Source organism: Zootoca vivipara, chromosome 5 (assembly GCF_965207765.1).
Source record: "Zootoca vivipara chromosome 5, rZooViv2.hap1.1, whole genome shotgun sequence".
NCBI lineage: Eukaryota > Metazoa > Chordata > Lepidosauria > Squamata > Lacertidae > Zootoca > Zootoca vivipara.
This window is the reverse complement of record NC_142588.1, coordinates 34,399,468-34,418,080: the sequence shown is the minus strand read 5'-3', so window position 1 is coordinate 34,418,080 and position 18,613 is coordinate 34,399,468. Positions and strand designations below refer to the sequence as shown.

Genomic DNA, 18,613 nt, shown 5'->3' with positions numbered 1-18,613 from the left:
ATTCTGTACAGGTTTTCACCAGGGACAAGATCTTTCAGGAACGAACCATGTCAGAAAGATGTCCTGTCCAGTTTTGTTTATTAAAAATGTTTGTCATGACACACTGAGTAGTTGAGAGCTGGGCTTGCCTTGGAGCATTCCGATAAGAACTTCACCTGGTTTTTGAGCCAGAACACCCATTAACCCAGCCAAAATCATGCCTTAGGGAACACAATTACACAAGAAGATCCCTCCGAAACAGGCCAATGGCTCATCTAGTCCAGCTTCCTGTTCTCAGAGTGGTCAACCAGATGTATTCCCTTCTCAGGGAAGACCTGGGAAATAATCTGTTAACAGTGGCTGACATTTACACACACAAAAAAGATCCTTGTTGTATACTGACAAAGCAAGAGGATTTTAATTTGAGTCAAAAGTACTACAAGAAGGAAAGTATGGCTGATCACCTTTCTAGCATAGCAATTAACATTGCAATTCTAACCATGTGTTCTCAGAAGTAAGTCCTATTGAATTAAATGGGTCTTATGCACAGGTTAGCTGGGGCTGGATTGCAGCCTTAATTTTCAAGGAAGCCCATTTATCATTGCAGCAATGACTACGGCTGAAAATTTTGATCTTCTAAAGACCATTGGTGGGATTTATTCTCAACAGAAAACAAAAATTTAAATTACTCTGACAACTATTGAAATTAGTTCAGGTGTTCACAGGAAAAGTCTGTGTTAACAGCAGATGGGCATATTCTCCCTTATGTGAAATATGAGGAAATGCAGCTTTTAAAATATTGAACCTGTTAGGTTGCATCAGGGGTACTCAGTCCCACCCACACTCAATCTGCCTCCCCCCCCCCCTTGTATTGAGATTTGAACATCCTGGCCCACCCACCTACACTTTCTCTGTTGCTGGCAGCAAAGCTAAAGTTTGGGTTGCCCCCAAAGTGGACCTCACCAAATTAAAGTTGTAGAACTAAGCTGGAAGCTTTCCTCCTTACGAAGACACCATCTCCTGAGTATATCAGAGATCTTGATAGCTCAGCAATACAACCTTGAAAATACAGAACAGCATGCCTATTAGTGTCCTATGATACAAGCCCTCTGGTTGCAATCTTAGACACCCTTATATGGGAATAAGTCCCATTGAACTCAGTGGGACTTGGAAGTAAGCCGGGAGTGGGGTGTAATTTTGTTTAATGCACAGCTTTGACACCAATGAATGCCCATTTTAATGTCATTTCAGTTCTAAGTAATGGCTACTGGTGCTCTTGTTCTTTTGTGCATGACAGCATCTGTTCCAGATTTTTATTTGGTTGGATGGCACCTTGTAAGCCTCCTTCTGGCAACTCCTGCAGGCAAGGTGCTGCCAAACATACTGCTCTGATTTCCTTTGGACCACATCAGTGAGGCTGAGACAGGGGTCCTGTCATATTGGCACCCCCAGAACCTCCATATCCATGCACTCTCTTCTCTCTTGAGACAGACGAATGCCAACTATATACCACAAGTTTCTTATATATACCAAAACAAGTTAGTACAGACATTACTGGTAGCTAGTTCATCCTACTAGTCATATATAATACACAACAGAGAGTTATTTCCAGGTACCAGTAAGAAGCAGTTGTCTACATTCACTCTCTGGTGTCAAAGTTAAAATATAGCCATTTTCTCCACCTGGTGGCATTTAAAACAAACTACAACAGAATGTATCTTTGAGTTCAGTTATTTCTAATCACTTTAAAGGGGTCTGTGGTGTATAATAACTGGTTGGTTGTTTCTAATTGCTCTGTGGTTTGTGCAGGAGAGTTTTTTTTAAGCATTAAGATTAATAACAAGAGGAGTCAAAACAAACTTTCTTTGTGATCAGTTTTACATCTCCTTGCTTCAATGGATGGAGAGATGAATCATCCCACCATCCCCACTCCTGCCAATTTTTACTGAAGACCAGCTTTCCACAACCTGGTGCCCTTGAGATATTTTGGACTACAACTTCTATCAGCTCCAGTCTCAGGTTGGAGAAGGATGCTTGAGATGATCACTATGTCTTAAATTAACTCCTGATTTTAGTTATATTCCCTCTCTTGCAGCTGAAACAAATTTGGGGAAAACATCGTCCTAACTCAGTTGTATTAGGAATTTGTTTTCTGATAATTTGAATCCACTCACAGAGGCAGGTGTGAATACTGTTAGGTTTAGGAGGAGGAGTTAAGGAGAAAAACAAAATTGGCAAATTGATACTGGAAAGTATTGCCTTTAAAGTAATAAGCAAAGACAAATGTCAAAGCCAAAAAGTCAACTTCAGATTTTGAGAAGGGCTGAACTTTGAGTCTGTGAAAAGCTCCATTTCTACCTCCTCCCTGCAGATTTATAAAAATTGCTACCAACCCAGCTTCCAACGTTCTTCAAGTCACCATGTCATCAGGTGGACATGGCACTTTCCATTGTGCAATTTTTAAAACTGCGAATGGATCCATTCTTCTGTCCAGAGGCAGTTTTTAAGGCAATATATTCACGCTTCTGTTTTGTGGGCTCAAAATACTAGATTTATTTATTTATTTGCTGAATTTATATACCGCCCTATACCCGGAGGTCTCAGGGCGGTTCACAGAAAAGATCACAATATATAAAATCAAAATAAGAACAATAACCCAATAACACACACACACCCCAAAAAAGAGAGCCACATTTTAAAAGGGTATAGGATGTCAATCAGGTCAATCAAAGATCTTGTTAAAAAGGAATGTTTTTGCCTGGCGTCTAAAGGTGTATAATGAAGGCGCCAGGCGAACTTCCCTGGGGAGAGCATTCCACAGACGGGGAGCCACTGCAGAGAAGGCCCCTTCCTGTGTTGCCACCCTCCGGATCTCTCAAGGAGGGCCTCAGAAAGGAATCTCAGGGACTGGGTAGGTTCATATGGGAAGAGGCAGTCCTTGAGGTATTGCAGTCCTGAGCAGTTTAAGGCTTTATGGGTCAAAACCAGCACTTTGAATTGGGCCTGGAAACTAATTGGTAGCCAGTACAGTCGGTTCTCATTATGGTGAGGTCTTGTTAGCTGTTAATTATGTTTAAACAGAAACACTATTGCTGCGACCCCTGTCCTGGGTAAAATTTGCCTAAAATATTACCTTGGATACTGCCTGTGCTGAATTGATAGTGTGTAGTTGTACCATAATATTCCAGTGTTATTGCCAGTAAATGGCTGTCTTAAAATGGAGTTAGCAGAAGCGAAAGTATCCTCTGCTTTGTTCTTACCACCAGATAATCAATCATGAAATGAAACAAGCATTTAGACATAGTTTTCTTTAAAATATCATGTCTTATATGAGGTTATCTTCTTCTGCTTCCTATGATTGCCGCTGTTTTTACTTACACTGTAAGGCACTCAGAACAGAAATTCAGCAGATGGAGCATTCGGAAACCCACATCTGCAGAATATTTGTTAGTCCTGCAGTGGTTAATCCTGCTTCCTATCAGGGGCCTCGGGAGTCAAAATACCAGCCCTGATTCCATTTACATTCTGAAAGGAAGATGCCTGTTGGGTTCATTGGACTTTAACCCTGGCCTAAATAAACTTCATTCATATCTAGTTAAAGTGTCTGATTAAGGGAGTCTTCACGTGCCTGACACCATGGCTTGAAACAGATTTGTTGGGAATCAAGTCTCACTGCTATCAGTGGAATTTATACTGTCATTCTTAGTGTGACTTCTTATTAGTATTCATTGGGGCTGTCCCAGAAGTAAAACATTGTAGTTGATTAATTCTATGAGTTCTAGTTGATTAAGTCATTGTTCAATCAACTGCATTTTTATAAGTTTGCTTACAGCTAGGTAGTCCAAAACAAACAAACAAACAAGCAAGCAAGCAAGCATACAAACATGTGACCAAGGCACCCACTTACAAGAGCTGTTTTTTACATGAGAAAGAACGGGAAACGGTTCTTCCAAGCTGTAGATTTTTGTTTATATACTGTAATTGTATATCACTGATTTGAGGGTGTGTGTCCCCCCCCAAATCAAGCGGTATATAAATTTTATGAAATAAACAAATAAATAGTAACATATTTTTTTGGGAAATTTGCTGCCTGAGTAACCAGCCACCTTTTTAGTAGACTAAGCTAAATTTCAAATGTAGCAAGTTGAGAAGCTTTAGAAAGTTTTTATGAGTTTTAATATGTTTCGGTCTATTCAGTTTTATCTTTCTTTATGTTTTAAATTATGGTTACAAATTTTGTAGTGATAATTTTTTGGTTTTATCTTTCTTGTAAACCGCTTTGAGGCTTTTTCCTACAATCAAGCAGTATAAAAATTATGAATTAAATAAATTAGATTAAACAATAACCAAGTAAACATTACAGCCCTACTCTTCTTCCATCATAAACTGGGATCAGAAGAGAGTATAAAAATACCCACCATTGATTTTGCACTCTAATGTGACTTATTAGAAGCCACCAGAAATTCCTATTTGTCAGAAAGAGGTGATTTACAGGTCCTCCAAGTACCGGTATCTCCTTTGGGGAAGAAAGGGCTTATTTGTACAAAAACCTTTTTTTCTTCTTTTTTCAGATTTCTGTTCTGTTTCATCCTCCTTTTCTTGTGAAAAACTCTTGTCTGAAAACAGTGGGGGTGTTAGATAACTGGCATTGGGTGTCTATAGGACACCTTTGGACCTCCATAATAAGTCAGAGAGACCCTCAGTAGACTCACTTACCTGAAGGTACAGAAGCACCAACTGGAAAGCAAGATTTCTCAGGGTGCGGATCCTGTGTAAGATAATTCCCCCTTTGTTTTTTCTCTCTTCCACCGCCCCCCCCCCGCGAAGGTTGCCCTTAATGCTGAGTTAACTGCTGTTGGCAGGCTGACCCTCGAGTGAACCTGAAGCCTCTGCCCTCTTGACCTTGCCTTTTAAGGTGAATCCTTGGGGTAAACTGAGAAAAAACAACAACAGCCAAATGTCAATGACTAACTTTAATTAGCACAGCTTCCCTAGACGACCCCCTTCCAAATGCTACAGATAGAATAGATTTCCCTCCTTTAATCTAATGGTTTTGATTAAAAGGAAAAAAAACAACAACAATGGAATGAAGAAGCGCCGGGAACTGTTGGATTTCGTTCTGGAGTCCTGTTTCACACCTACTCCACCGCTTCGGCTCACACCCAATTCGGTGGTCCTAAACGCGGGTGTGGATCGTGTAAAGCGGTTCTTCTACCACGCCTTGACTAACCTGCCGGCATGAGTATGGAGGACAGGGAAAGAGCGAATGTGTCTTGCCATGATACTGCCTTCATTCAATCTAGCATGGAGAGGGTATAATAATCTATAGATGTTCCTGGTCCAGTTTTCTTTCGCTCTCCTCTCCTCCTCCAGAAAAGCCTGGGAACTCGGGCTTTCAGACACAAAATTCATTCTTCTCGCTTTCCCTTCATTCCCCAAATCTTAGCGCTCCCTATTGCAGCGCACTCACTCCTATGACCGTCTGCTGGGAAGTAAGTCCCATTGTATTGAATGGGGAAGAGCGCACGGAATTGAGGACGCAGGTTGCCGTTCTGTACCTTACTTTCTAGGGGAAAAGCCCCACTGAATCCAGTTGTTTCTGAGGAGACATGCACTGCATACCGCCGTAGTTAGTTAGACTCTCCAGGACACGCTGCAAGCCTCAGATCCACTGGCCCGAATAAAAAGGAGAAACCTGCGAGTCAGAAGCAAGCGAAGGCACGAAGGGCGCTTGAAGCTCGAATGCAGCCGCTGGTACGTTTCCAAAAGCAAGACTGAAAGAGGGATAGCTCCGGCTTTCAAGCTGGTGGACGCGCCAGATTGCAATGAAATTTGGAATGAAAACTAAATCTCTGAAGTGCGCGCGTTGAACTCCGAGAGTCGGGATAGTGAGAAAGCCCTTTAAAAACCGGATAGTGCGGAAGCCTAATGCGCCTCTTGGTTCCGGATGGCTTACCTCGGAGAATAAACACAAATTTAGGATTGGTCAACATAAGAAGATCATATATATTTCGTTTGGAATATTTCCTTTTTCTTTCTCAAAAAATGCCCTCTTTTAATGTGCTGGAGCAAAAATATAGATTTATTTATCATTTATTAAATTTCCTCCGAAGAGATCAGGGCGGTTCACAATATTGTATATATAGCTTATGAAGAGTCTCCTGGCACGTTAAAGACAAAGGGTGGTTTATATCCAACGGTTGTCAAAGTTGACCTACTGAAAGCAATGGACGGTCAAATTCATTACGACGCCTCTAACAAGCTTTCACGGACCATCACCAGACCTGTGGGATTATTTCCCTTCATGCATCTGCTGAAGGGGACTTTGGTAAAGTGGACCCCGAAATTCACAGTCAAACTGGTTAGTCTTTCGAGGTGCCAAAAACCGCGTGTGATGTTGCTGCTGCTGCTTTAAACAGTTTAGCTCGGGGATGGTGGCAGCCTTTAACTCGCCTAAGGTTGCGCAGGAGTTAATAGGATTTGTGTTGGGGTTTTTTTGAGAAGCCCGGACCTTTCCCCGCGGTCCGAACCCCACCCCACTCCACTCCCGCTTCTTCCCCCTTCGCAAGTGCAACGTAATGACCGTTAACTTGCCATCCCCACCGCCCCAGTCCGTTAGTATTAGGCTGTTAATTTCTTGACCTTCTTCCAAGATGTCTTTAATGATCCCTTTCACTCTCTGACCACTGGAGAATCCCCCTCCCCCCCCCGCGCAGCCTCGGGATTGACGGCTGCGGAGATAATAAAGGTTTCCTGTGTTAATTAACGGTGCTCAGACCACCGTATCTCGTTATTTGGCGGACAGTGAACTTGGCGCAGGAGCTGGCAGGGTTCATTCATCCGGTCGGTAGGTCACTGGCAGGTCAGCGCATGGGAACGCGCAAGTGCCCCGGGGTTAGGCCACTGTTCGTGGAGCCGCAGACGCACCACCGGACGGGCATCCGCCCCCATTAGGCGCACACGCACGAGGAGGATCCAGGTCGTTCCCCCCCCCCACCCAAAGCTCGCCAGGGCCCTGGGCTTATATAGGTCAGGCGAGGGGGCGAGGAGGGAACACAGTGAACCTTTAAAAAAAATCTACTAAAAACAAAAGCCAACCGTGGGGGGAAAGAACTACACAGGCCAGGAGTCCGTCCTCGCCTCTTCCCCTCCAACATAATTAATATAATTAGCTCCCATTCCGGCAGTGCTTGTTGACTGGGGGGTCGGGAAGGAAGGAGCCCGGAGGATCGGGACCGACTTCAACTGCCCTCGAACTGAACAACGCACTTTTGTTAACCCCTAGCCAGATTATAATTACTGTACGTATAATCATTTGAGTAAGAGACTTGGCCAATGTTAATGGAAGGCTGGAATGACACGCAGTGTGCAGAGAGAAAGGACCCGATTCTCTCCACGCGCACCGATTTTCGAAAGAAACCATTCCGATGAGAGTGGCTTGCCTCGTCCTGTTCGCACGGCACACCAAGAATGCTCTGGTGCGTGTGAACGTGGTTTATGAGAGTCAGAAGTTCTCGGGCGCTGCGTTTCCATCGGCTCCCTAAAAAGAGGACAATGCTTTTGAGGAGACACGTGTACGATTGCCCCGCTGTGTCTGTGGCTTGCTGCAACTCCTGCAAAGGATCCTGGGCTCGGTGGGCTTTGATCTGTCCCATTTTATGCTCCTCAGCCAGAGAACCTTCTTAGGATCATTTAACGCAGAGATCAGGGATGCAAGCAAGCGTTTTATTACATGCATATCCCGCTTTCCCCCGCAAGGAGCAAAACGCTTCTCCCGGGCCGGCCCATATTTCATCCTCACCACAACCCTGTGAGGTAGGCAACAGTTTCATGGCTGAGTGACATTTGAACCTGCTTCTTCCCAGCTGCACTCTGGCATTGTGCCCGCCGCACCAGACTCACTGTCCAGGATAATGAAATCTGCACACTTGTTTTGTCACTTAGCTACAAATAGGTGGATCATTCCCTGCAGAGGAGAATTTACTCCAGAGCGACTTGCTCCAAGGGTGCATCCCGATTCTCATGTGTAACACTTCCTCCCGTAGTGGTTTGATTTGCTCTCTCCACTCTTAACTCCAGGAGGAATTGAAAGAATTCCAGTTAGACACTTCCACTGCCCTGCGCCTTCCGACCGTCCCCAATAAACCCCTGCATTTTTCTAGGTTCACCCTTGTCCCTTCGGCCTGTAAACCAGCAGCATAATCAGAATGCACGACATAAATTTATGATCAGCTGCAAAAAAGACAGCAAGCAAGCGCTGGCTGCTCAATGCGCTTCTTGAATTCCCTCGCCTTGCCTTGCAGTGAAACGGAGCGCACTACACGAATCCCACCTCCCTCTCCTTGGAGAAAAAAATGCGGCACCTAGGCCGCATTTCCCCTAGAATAGCCGCAAGCCGACTCTGTGAGCAGCGGGACCACCTCCCTGACCCTTCTTCTTTCGCTCCCGGGCTTCGCAAGAGCTATGCGTGTGTGTCTGCAGCGCTTGGCGAGCACCCAGCGCCCTCTGGCACGGAAGGGAAATTTCGGCCTGGCTTGGGAAGCCTCTTGGAGAGGGAAAGAAAGGCGGCAGCGAGGGCGTCCCGAGGGTCCCCAGAGAAGCGGTCTAGTAACCCCACTAAAACTAATGTAGCCTATTATTATTATTATTATTATTATTATTTGCTAAGCGAGGAACACCCCCGCTCCCTCCCCGCCAGTTTGCTCCGATTTGCTGGAGAAACCAATGAATGGAAGATGTCCGCAGGTCACCTCTTGACGCATAGTCTTACGGGGGTAACAACGCAAATATTCGGGGTATGTCTCAGTGGGCAAGTAAAATGGGGGCGGGGAGTCGACGTCACAGCCTTGGCCAAGCAATGAGAGAGCTTTTTTTTTTTGGCCCCTCAGCGATGTCACTGCTTCCATTGGAGCCCACGGGTCTTACTTCTGAGTAGGCAAGGGGACTGTCAGCTGGCTGGTTTGTGCAAACAGGTGCCTATCGCCCTCGACTGGCCTCTTTCCAGGGATCAGGCTGAGAAAGGTACCAAGTTGAACCCAAGGTTAGGGCACATAGGTTTCGAGTTGGGCCTTTAAATCGTAGTTCTTCGCCAGAGTAGGCAGGGGGTGGTCCTAAAGGCCCCACCCCACGCCATTCTCGGCAGATTTATAGGACGGTCAGTTAAACCAGGCTTTACTCCCCCAAGTCAGTAGACCGTGAGGATTGTGGAGCCCGGGGAGACTTCCTTCAGGGTCAGCGTCTATAAAACGACCTTTGGGGTTCAGAGGTGCCTGGAGTACGGCGGGTTCGGGGTACCAAATAAATGATAATGATAATGATAATTTTGCTGCGCCCATCAGAGTGGTTCCTTAGCCACTCTGCGCGGCTCCTACACCTGCACCTTTCTCTGCTCGAGGCTTTCTTTCGTGTGCGGGGCAGCAGTGGGGAATTGGGTTTGTTTCCTTTCCAGTAGAAAGTACCGCAAGGCAAGTGCGCGCAAGCCCCGTAGCACCCAGCAGGACTTTGGGAACCGGAACGGTGCGTAGCCTTGCGCCCGATCCACGCGTGTCCCGCCTCTTGTCCAACCCTCGCTTCCTTCCGTTCCAACTTCTCTGGCTGGCCCTAGAGAAACCGACTTGACATTTCTATAAATTCGGGGTCAAGATGGCTGCCGAGTGAAGCCTGATTCGCCCTCCCCCGCGACGCAGGTCTAGAGAGAATCCGACTTCACACCTTTTCTCCGCCCGCCCTCGCAGATCCGGCTGCCCCCGCACACTCTCAGAGGCGACTCTGCGTGTTTATCTTTCGCCCCAACAACCTCCCTTTCCCTCGCTGACCTGTGTTTGAACCTACGATTCGCCCCGCGCCATCAGCTTGGAGAATTTACTCCTTCTCGCTGCTGCTGCGGATTCCTCCTCTCAGGTCCCTTGAACGTAAATATCCAACCCCTGTCGGTGGGGTGAACTGCAGGCCAAGGACTAATTTTAGAGAAAGCGGCCAGGGCTCGGCCATTCTTCCCCGGGCCGCTGACATCATTTATGGTTTCGAGCCTAGGAAACATCCTGCGCTCCCTTTGCAAGGCAGCGGCTGCTACTGCTGCGGAGGCAATGCTCGCGCGGAGCTGGAGAGCCGCGGAGTGGGGGCAGGCCCAGGGCTTTCCCACCCTAAATCTTCACGGCCCTTCCAGCCAAAGGGGGCAGAGAGAAGCCGGAACTACAGTGGTTCAGCAACCGGATCGGTTCCTTGTAGTGGGGGGCTCTCCCCGCGCCCCCCAAACCCACCCCCAATGCTTGGCCGCAGAAATTTGTTTCAACCTTAATGTACGGTTCGGAGACGTTATTACTCGGTTGATGGTCTTCGGCCCAGCCTAACCTCTCTTACCTGCGAGTAAGGGCCGCTGAATTCAGTCAGCAATCCATGGTCATGTTTGCGCTGTTATTTTTTTTTTTTTACGCTGGGCATTTTGCGCTGGGCATTTTATAGATATTACGGCGGCGGGTTTCTGTCCCAAGGATTTTACAATCTAAAATTCTACCCAGGGGGAGATAGGGCTACAGTATATTTGTGAGAAACACGAATAAAAGAGTACCTCTGAGCATGTACGGAGGGGCACTTAAGTCACCGCAACCCCAGCCTCCTCACTATAGAAGGTTCCATCTCCAAACTGGACTGGACCCCCCTCATTTGAAGAAAAAATGTGCTCAAACGATCCTTTAGAGAGAAAGGCAATGCTTCCGTTCTGTTAGGAGCCCGGCTAAAAGAGCACAAAGAAGTTCGCAAGCTTTGCTGTTCCACAGCATTCTTCTCCTGCTTGGATGTTAGCAAAAGCAAACAAAACAAAGGGTGGGTACCAGTGGTAGTGTGCACTGCGCAGGCTCAAATAGATGATCCCAGGGTCCCCCAAAGTCTTTGAAAAAATCAAGGGCCACCTCTGTTACAGTATTGGATGCACGGCAGGTAGAAGTTTCACAGGTTGAGCTCCCCATCACCGCATTTCTGTATCAGGGGCAGATTAGAGAATTGACAACCTAATCCGACGATGCCTAATTCAGAAATAAGTCCCCCAGTATTCAGTTGGGGTGTGTGTGGCTACTCTGATGTAAGTGTTTGCAAGGTTGTGGCCTAAATTTATGTATCTCCTGCAACACACTAACTGGCTGCCTGGAGAGGGAGCAAAATTAAGAAGAAAGATGGAAAGTAATTCCACCCACCGAACCAATTGCCTACACAATTAAATTCCATGGAGCTTTCTAGTTATTTGAGAGAAAGCTCCATGGAATTTAATTGTGTAAGCAATTGGTTCGGTGGGAGGAATTACTAACAGAGGGTTAGAGCCTCATGGCTGGATCCAATGCATCTTTGCACAACAGAAAGTCCAACTTTCCCTCCAGTAAGTGCACAAGACTTCTGTCCCAGGCTGCTACTGCCAGGATACTGAGGGAAGTTTCAGTGAAGTCAATGGAAGTTGTAGGGTGCAGATCGTGCGTGAAATCCAGGTAGGCACATTGACTTAACTACAATGCGGATCAGCAACTGCCGAGACCATGGAAGGCCTCTAGAAGAGGGAAGTATTTTTTAAAAAAGAGAGGAACAGCTGGTATCTGAGGTGGGTGCCTGCTGCCCACTGATGGAAAAAAAGTTGACTTTGCCCTGGTCCACACGACTTTCTCTCCACCTCGCTCACGGTGTGACCTTGGGACGATCTCTCAAACAACAGCAGCGCCCTCAGGTCAAACCTGGGGATGTGTGTGTGACCGAGAGGTTCTTGGTAGGGAACCAGCGTTGGGCCAGTCAGGATCGCTTCTTGCTGCCTGATCCAGGTCTGGCCACCCTGTCTAGTTGTTTTGAAAGCGGGTTTAAGGTAATCTGCCTTTTCTGCCAGATCTACACCGCAGGGTTGTTCGGAGAACAAGAGGAGAAGTGAACTGCTCGAGTGTGCGGGATAAAGATATAGCAATAAATGTTTACAAATTAATAAATCCTAGAGAAACAGAAGTTGGCTGTGGTTGCACCGTCGTAATGGCTAAGCCCCATAGGAATACAAAGCGGTGCCTTAGTACAGAAAACGGATTATTTATCCGAGTGAGGATTGGTGTTTTCTTGCAGGGTGGGCAACTTCAAAGTCTTTAGGGATTTACTGGGGGGTGGGGGGTGGGAGAGAGACACTGCAGGATCACAGCACCGTTTGCGAAGTGGGGCAGCGCTTTAACTATCCGGGAAAGCCCGATCCTACGCGTGTTTACTCCTCCAGTAAAACAAGGAGCAGATAAAGCCCCTCTCTGGGAAGCAGACCTCATGGTTTACTCCGGAGTAAAGATCGCAGCCTGGCTTCCAAACCATGGAAACGAAGAGAACTACTAGACAAGGTACAGGGGGGGAGGGGTTATCGGTTCATTTTTAATTATCCTTTTATGACGTATTTTGTGTTTTTCTCTTGTGAACCGCCCTGCGATCTACGGATGAAGGGTGAAGGGCGGTATAAAAAATATAGCAAGTAAGTAAATAAATGACACAGGATTGGAACCCAAGCTTAAAGGCATGGGAGGGAGGGGGAGACTCTTAAATGAATTGCAAAACATCGCCGTTGATTGGAGTTGGGAGCACGTCTGAAATGGCTCTTGGATGCACTCGACTGACTTGCCTTAGGTTTAGTCGCTGTTTTTGAGATGCAGTCCTAAACTATGGAGTGGAGCTTACACCTGCGCGAGTGCGCGTAGGATCTAGCGCAACGTGTGGCATGCTCACTTCGAAGCGGTGGGTGTGCCGCCGACCAACTAACCAGTTCCACAGGGCTCCCTTCCTTCCTAAAGTGCTGAGCTCCACCGCCCGATGATCCCAAGAGACGTTAGGAGCAACTCACTAACCCTGCTTTTTTAAATGGCCTGAAGCGCAACCATCCAACTCGGACCAGACCAGAGCAATCCAACTGTGTAAGCCTATTCAAGAAGGCAGCCTCGTTGAGCGCAAAAGTGCCCATAAACGCTCCAAACGTAGGGCAGGGTCCTTCTTGTTGGCAGCCAGTGTGGGATGTGCCCCGGAGCACTTGGCTGCCTTTATAGGAGAGTAGGCCTTATTGGGATCCCAGTGAAGGTCTCCTTCTGAGCCACTGCGCCTAGGCTCGCCCTAGACGGCTGGTTGACCGAAGCGCACCTGCCTTTCCCAGTCAAGCTGCTTGCTTGGCTTGGCTTGGGGTGGGGGCTGCGAGGACATCTGAGGAGGCAGGAGAGGCGCTCAGCATCCACTTTGCAACTGCTGCTGGCTCCAAAGTGCTTTCTGCAGAGCGCAAGAGAGAGGCGGAGACGGGGAAGGCGCAAAGCCCGCCCAAGGCAAGCAGAGTGCATCGATGGGGCGGAGCCTGCCGGGCCCGAGGGGCAATTAAGGATGAACTTTCGGTGAACTAATTGATCGCACGGCCCAAGGTAAAGTGGGCAGCGACCTGGGCCGAGGATGCCTATAAAAGGGGGGCCCCGCCGCGGCGCTGGGCCCTTGCGCTCACTCGCCAGCCCCCGGGGGAAGTCTGCCAGCCCGCTTGAAGGTGCCCGCCCCGCTCGCTGCAGCCCGGCCCCGGCGGCCAGCATGGGTTTCTCTGCCTTGCTGCCCAGCGCTGTGCTCACCTTCGTGCTGCTGCCGTTGCTCCTCTTCCTGGCCGCAGTGAAGCTGTGGGAATTGTACTGCCTGCGCGGCCGCGATCCGAGCTACCCGCTGCCCCTGCCCCCTGGCACCATGGGGCTGCCCTTTTTCGGGGAGACGCTGCAGTTAGTGTTGCAGGTGAGGAGAAGGAAGAGGGACGACGGGGGGGGGGAGAGAAAAAACAAAACAGGTGCCATTTGGCTCCCCAGCTTGATCCACCCCTCTTATTTTCGCTCTCTTTTTGCAGCGGCGCAAATTCCTGCAGCTGAAGCGGCGCAAGTACGGCTACATCTACAAGACGCACCTATTCGGGCGGCCCACGGTGCGCGTGATGGGGGTAGACAACGTGCGCCACATCCTGCTGGGCGAGCATCGGCTGGTGGCCGTGCAGTGGCCGGCGTCGGTGCGCACCATCCTGGGCGCCGGCTGCCTCTCCAACCTCCACGACGGGCAGCACAAGCACCGCAAGAAGGCAAGCGGGGAGCGGCTCTGCCGGACGAAGGAGGCACCGCCGTAGCTCCGGGGCAAGGGGGGGGGGCAGCTCTCTGGAAGGCACGCCAGCCTCGATGGGGCCGGAGGGAGGAGGGCTCCGCGTAACGGGTTGGGGTGGCTCAGAGCCCGCGGGTGAGGGAAGAGAAGTTGTGGAGCCGTTAGGTGACTTTTGATTCTGGACTTCTGAAGATTTCTTTCCTTTCTTAGCGCGGCTGTTTAGGGGCGGAGGACCTCTTTCTGCTCATTTTGCGGACTGGGGGCCTGGACTTCTGCCCCCGGTGGGGGCGGGGGGGATCTGCTCCAGAAGTCTGCCGTTGGCTCTTGGAGAGGGCGCCGATTTTCATTGAAATGATAGAGCCCCCAAATTCTAGATTTCAGCCTCAACTTGGAATCTTAATAATTCCACGCAGGTCTGTGGAACGCGCTTCTTTCTAGTAGCAATTCAATCCTAGGCACGTATACCCAGAAGTCACACTGATTTCACGTAGGGTTCTTCCTAGGCAGGACTGCAGTCCAAGCGTGTTCAGGGATTGCAAGCCCGCGCGCGTTCCTCTGCCTGCCTGCTTTCCTGGAAGAAATCCCCGACGTGTTCGGTGATGGGCTTTTATTTCTGCGTAAACACAGGTCGGCTCTGGCTTTCTCGGGAAGAGTTCTAAGGGAAAGAGGACGAGGTTAGAAGGCCAGGGTGCTAAAAACACATCTGGGGGAAAGTCAGTTCCAATAAAAGCGACTCCCATAAAACGAATGGCGCCTTCCATAAATAGCCTCGAGAAGTAAAAGGGAGCAATCGAGAGACCATAAAAAGAGGTCTTGGCGCCCCGGCCTTCCACACCACGCGGCGAAGTCTCCTTGATTTCAAAGGTGCTTTCTTCCCTTTCAAGTCGCGGGGCGCAGGAGTGACAAAATGTGAAGGGACATTTGGAGGAAACTGCAATGTTGACGCCCCCCCCCCAACTCCCCACAGTCCTTCTCCGAAGGTTTTCTTTTGGAAAGGCGCCTCCTAACTCAAAACCGCGAAACAACAGTTTTCTCTCTCCTCTGCTTTGAACTGGGGACTTTTGGAGCCTCGATCCGCCCCATCGAGTTCGGTGGGATTTACTCTGATGTCCAGCCATCTGCTTGCAGCCTTAATCGCCGAGTTTAGCGCCTGGAACCTGTTGGCGTTTGGGCCGACTCCTAAGCAGACTTACTTGGAAGCAAGTGCCTTTGATATCGGGGGTACGGGGCTGGCTCTCCGCGCCCCTGGTCTTGACATGCAGCGAGGGAGGAACAACCCTCTGAATTCGAATCCACGGCCTTTCCAAACGCGCCACCGAAGTTTTTAACCGCGGGCGCGCAGACCTCTTTTTAAAAAAACCTCTCGCCATTTTTTGTGGGAGGACCCACTTGGCAAGCTGAAGAGCGCAGGACGAAGCGCTGTGGCTTTCCGCCAGACTTGGAGCACTCACTTGTTTAGCTTTGCGGTTTTTTTCCCATTTTAAAAGTTTCCTCCAGCCCGAGGGTCCCCTTAAAAGTAACCGCCTCTCCTTCCGCCGCAGGTAATCATGCGCGCTTTCTCCCGGGAGGCCCTGCAGCACTACATGCCGGTCATCCAGGAAGAGGTGAGCGCCTGCCTGCGCCAGTGGCTCCTGGTGAGCGCCGGCGGCGGCGGCTCTTGCCTGCTGGTTTACCCGGAGGTGAAACGCCTCATGTTCCGCATCGCCATGCGCATCCTACTGGGCTTCCGGCCCAGCCCGACGGCGGACTCGGACGGCGAGCAGCACCTCATGGAGGCCTTCGAGGAGATGATCCGCAACCTCTTCTCGCTGCCCATCGACTTGCCTTTCAGCGGCCTTTACAAGGTAAAGGGTGGTCTGAGAGGTTGTGGAGGTGGGAGGTGGCCCGAGGGGGACCCCCTGCCCGGACATGGCAAGCGGCACTCGCAAGAAGGGAGCCCGCCTCTCTGAAGGGATCCCGCTCTTGCTTCCAGGGCTTGAGGGCGCGCGATGTCATCCACGCCAAGATTGAGGAGAGCATCCAGGCGAAGCTGGCCGGGAAGGAGCCCCCCGACGGCTACAAGGACGCGCTGCAGTTGCTGATGGAGCACACGCAGGCAAACGGGGAGCAGCTCAACATGCAGGTGGGGAGAGGTCCCAAGGCGCTGGGATCCTGACATCTCTCTCTCTCTCAGCTTTGGGGGGCAGGATTCCAGTGCTGGAGGTGGTTTAGTAGCCATCAGGGACTCTAGGATGCACCTGAGTCAATAACGCCTGCTCTTTCGAAGTTAGGGTTGCCAGGCTGGGTTTTTAAAGGCTGCATAGCAGGCAGAAAGTCACCAGGTGCAGCCTATCCTGGTTAGGCAGATTCAGTTGCGCAGAAAGCACTGTCAGCATTTCCTCCGTTCAAAAGATAGAGTTAAATATGGTCCCCCCCACCACTTTGTAAAGGGGCTGGAAATTTCTAACAAGGGTAGTGTCCTGTTTAGAATATTCAGGGGTTTTGTGTGTAGTGACAGGACAGGCGAAACTCAACAATTCTTCCTCTGCTGTTAGATCTCAATGTCTGGGAAGGGCTTTCTGCCTTTCTGTGCAGCGTTAAAAAAGTTTCCTTTGAGAAGGAAGATTGTATTGGTGTGTGTGTGTGTGTGTGTGTGTGTGTGTGTGTGTGTGTGTGTGTAAGGCCATCCTGCTCTTCATTCAGAGAACCCCCCCCAGCAGACTTTCATGCCCTTTGTTCCCATTTTATGCTCTTTTAGAAAACATCCTTTCTCCAGGATCATTCAAAACACTGCTTTTTAAAATATAGTTCTCCTTGACATGAGTCCATTTTTTCTGAAGGGGTATTTTATTATTTACTGTGTGGCATGTTGTGATGCAAAGCAGTGGGCTGGCCTTCTCAGATGGTGACTTACCTGGATGTTTGGCATCCTATTCAGTTTAAAAAACAAAACAAAAACCCCAACACTTTTATTTGAATTGAAGTAATGTTCCCTGACTAGCTAGGGATCATGGGAGTTGTAGCCCAAAAACAGCTGGAGGGCCGAGGTTGAAGAAGCCTGCACTGAACTCTAGGGGTATATATATTCCTGTACATGTCTGTTCAGAAATAATTGCCATTGAGTTGGGGCTTACAGGTAAGGGTGACACCCATTAGGACTGTCACCTCTTAAGAAACCTTAGTTGATTGCATGAGTTTTAATTGGCTGCTTTTAAAGCTGCATGCATTTCTGTAGGAACAAGGCATAAAGGGGAAATTGAATTCTTTGAGAGCTAGTGTGGTTGTAGTGGATACAGCGACCCTGTACGGTAGAATAGGCTGAGAAAGAGACTGGCCCAAGTCGCTCTCAAGTGGTTTCATTGCTGGGTGGAGATTCAAAGCACACTTGGGTGCTAAACCTATGGCAGCTTTGTTCTCTTAATTCACAGCAGGATTTGAGACAAGCACTGTGCTCCACTCTTGCTTACTTATTTAGCCCATTTATATCTTGCTCTACTCTACACCGGAGAACATTCCCCAACACCAAACCAATTCCTAAAATGTGCAACAATAACAATAAAAAACCACGCAAGGAGCAGCAGTTAAGGAGCAATCTGAAATGATAGTGGCAGTGTTGCCTAGAGGGCTGAGTTAAACAGTGTTAACCTGACATCTAACTACCAGCCAATTTCTCTTGCATGTTTCTTAACTCCTGGAAAGTGCTTGCTTCTGTCTCTTACAACCACACTTGTCTTGACTCTGCAGTACAGGAGTGAGGAACCTGTGGCCCTATTTCCCATCATTATTGACAATTGGCTATGCTGACTAGGACTGATGGGAAGTTAAGCCCAGGAACATCTGGAGGGCCAAAAGTTCCCCATCCCTGCCTTACAACCTGACTTTTCTCTCCTCTCCTCTGCAATGGACTTGACTAAGATCAAAGATGATATCCTTGCTGCTTGCCCAATTCAAAGGTGAATACTGTGCTCCCATCCTCCCTGATCTCTCTAACTGCCTTGTTGTTGTTGTTTAGTCGTTTAGTCGTGTCCGACTCTTCGTGACCCCATGGACCATAGCACGCCAGGCACTCCTGTCTTGCACTGCCTCCCGCAGTTTTGTCAGACTCATATTGGTAGCTTCGAGAACACTGTCCAACAATCTCATCCTCTGTTGTCCCCTTCTCCTTGTGCCCTCAATCTTTCCCAACATCCGGGTCTTTTCCAGGGAGTCTTCTCTTCTCCTGAGGTGGCTAAAGTATTGGAGCCTCAGCTTCACGATCTGTCCTTCCAGTGAGCACTCAGGGCTGATTTCCTTTAGAATGGATAGGTTTGATCTTCTTGCAGTCCATGGGACTCTCAAGAGTCTCCTCCAGCACCATAATTCAAAAGCATCAATTCTTTGGCAATCAGCCTTCTTTATGGTCCAGCTCTCACTTCCATACATCACTACTGGGAAAACCATAGCTTTAACTAGATGGACCTTTGTTGGCAAGGTAATGTCTCTGCTTTTTAAGATGCTGTCTAGGTTTGTCCTCTACTGCCTTAGACCCAGTTTATCACCACATTTCTTGCTTGGCTCC

The 18,613-nt window shown here is 48.8% G+C and overlaps 1 protein-coding gene and 1 long non-coding RNA gene across 5 annotated transcripts in view; one reads left to right on the top strand and one right to left on the bottom strand.

Moving 5' to 3' along the window:
• LOC148685641 (uncharacterized) overlaps positions 1-13,692 on the bottom strand; it is a 15,916-nt gene extending 2,224 nt beyond the window's left edge. Inside the window, exons 1-3 of one of the 2 annotated variants that reach the window (XR_015950192.1) lie at positions 13,572-13,692; positions 943-1,038; positions 193-326 (exon numbers count right to left, since the gene is read on the bottom strand). This is a non-coding gene — a long non-coding RNA (uncharacterized LOC148685641). Of the gene's footprint in view, positions 1-192; positions 327-942; positions 1,039-13,571 lie in introns of those variants that run through there. The other variant, XR_015950193.1, reaches the window with a different exon arrangement.
• The window catches only part of CYP26A1 (cytochrome P450 family 26 subfamily A member 1), a 21,430-nt gene continuing 15,157 nt past the window's right edge, over positions 12,341-18,613 (top strand). For all 3 annotated transcript variants that reach the window (XM_088670359.1, XM_060274855.2, XM_035138126.3), the window contains exons 1-4: positions 12,341-13,725; positions 13,835-14,059; positions 15,618-15,920; positions 16,049-16,198. In XM_088670359.1, the coding sequence (XP_088526485.1) occupies positions 13,405-13,725; positions 13,835-14,059; positions 15,618-15,920; positions 16,049-16,198 (999 nt within the window). In that variant the 5' untranslated portion in view covers positions 12,341-13,404. The remainder of the gene's footprint in view (positions 13,726-13,834; positions 14,060-15,617; positions 15,921-16,048; positions 16,199-18,613) is intronic.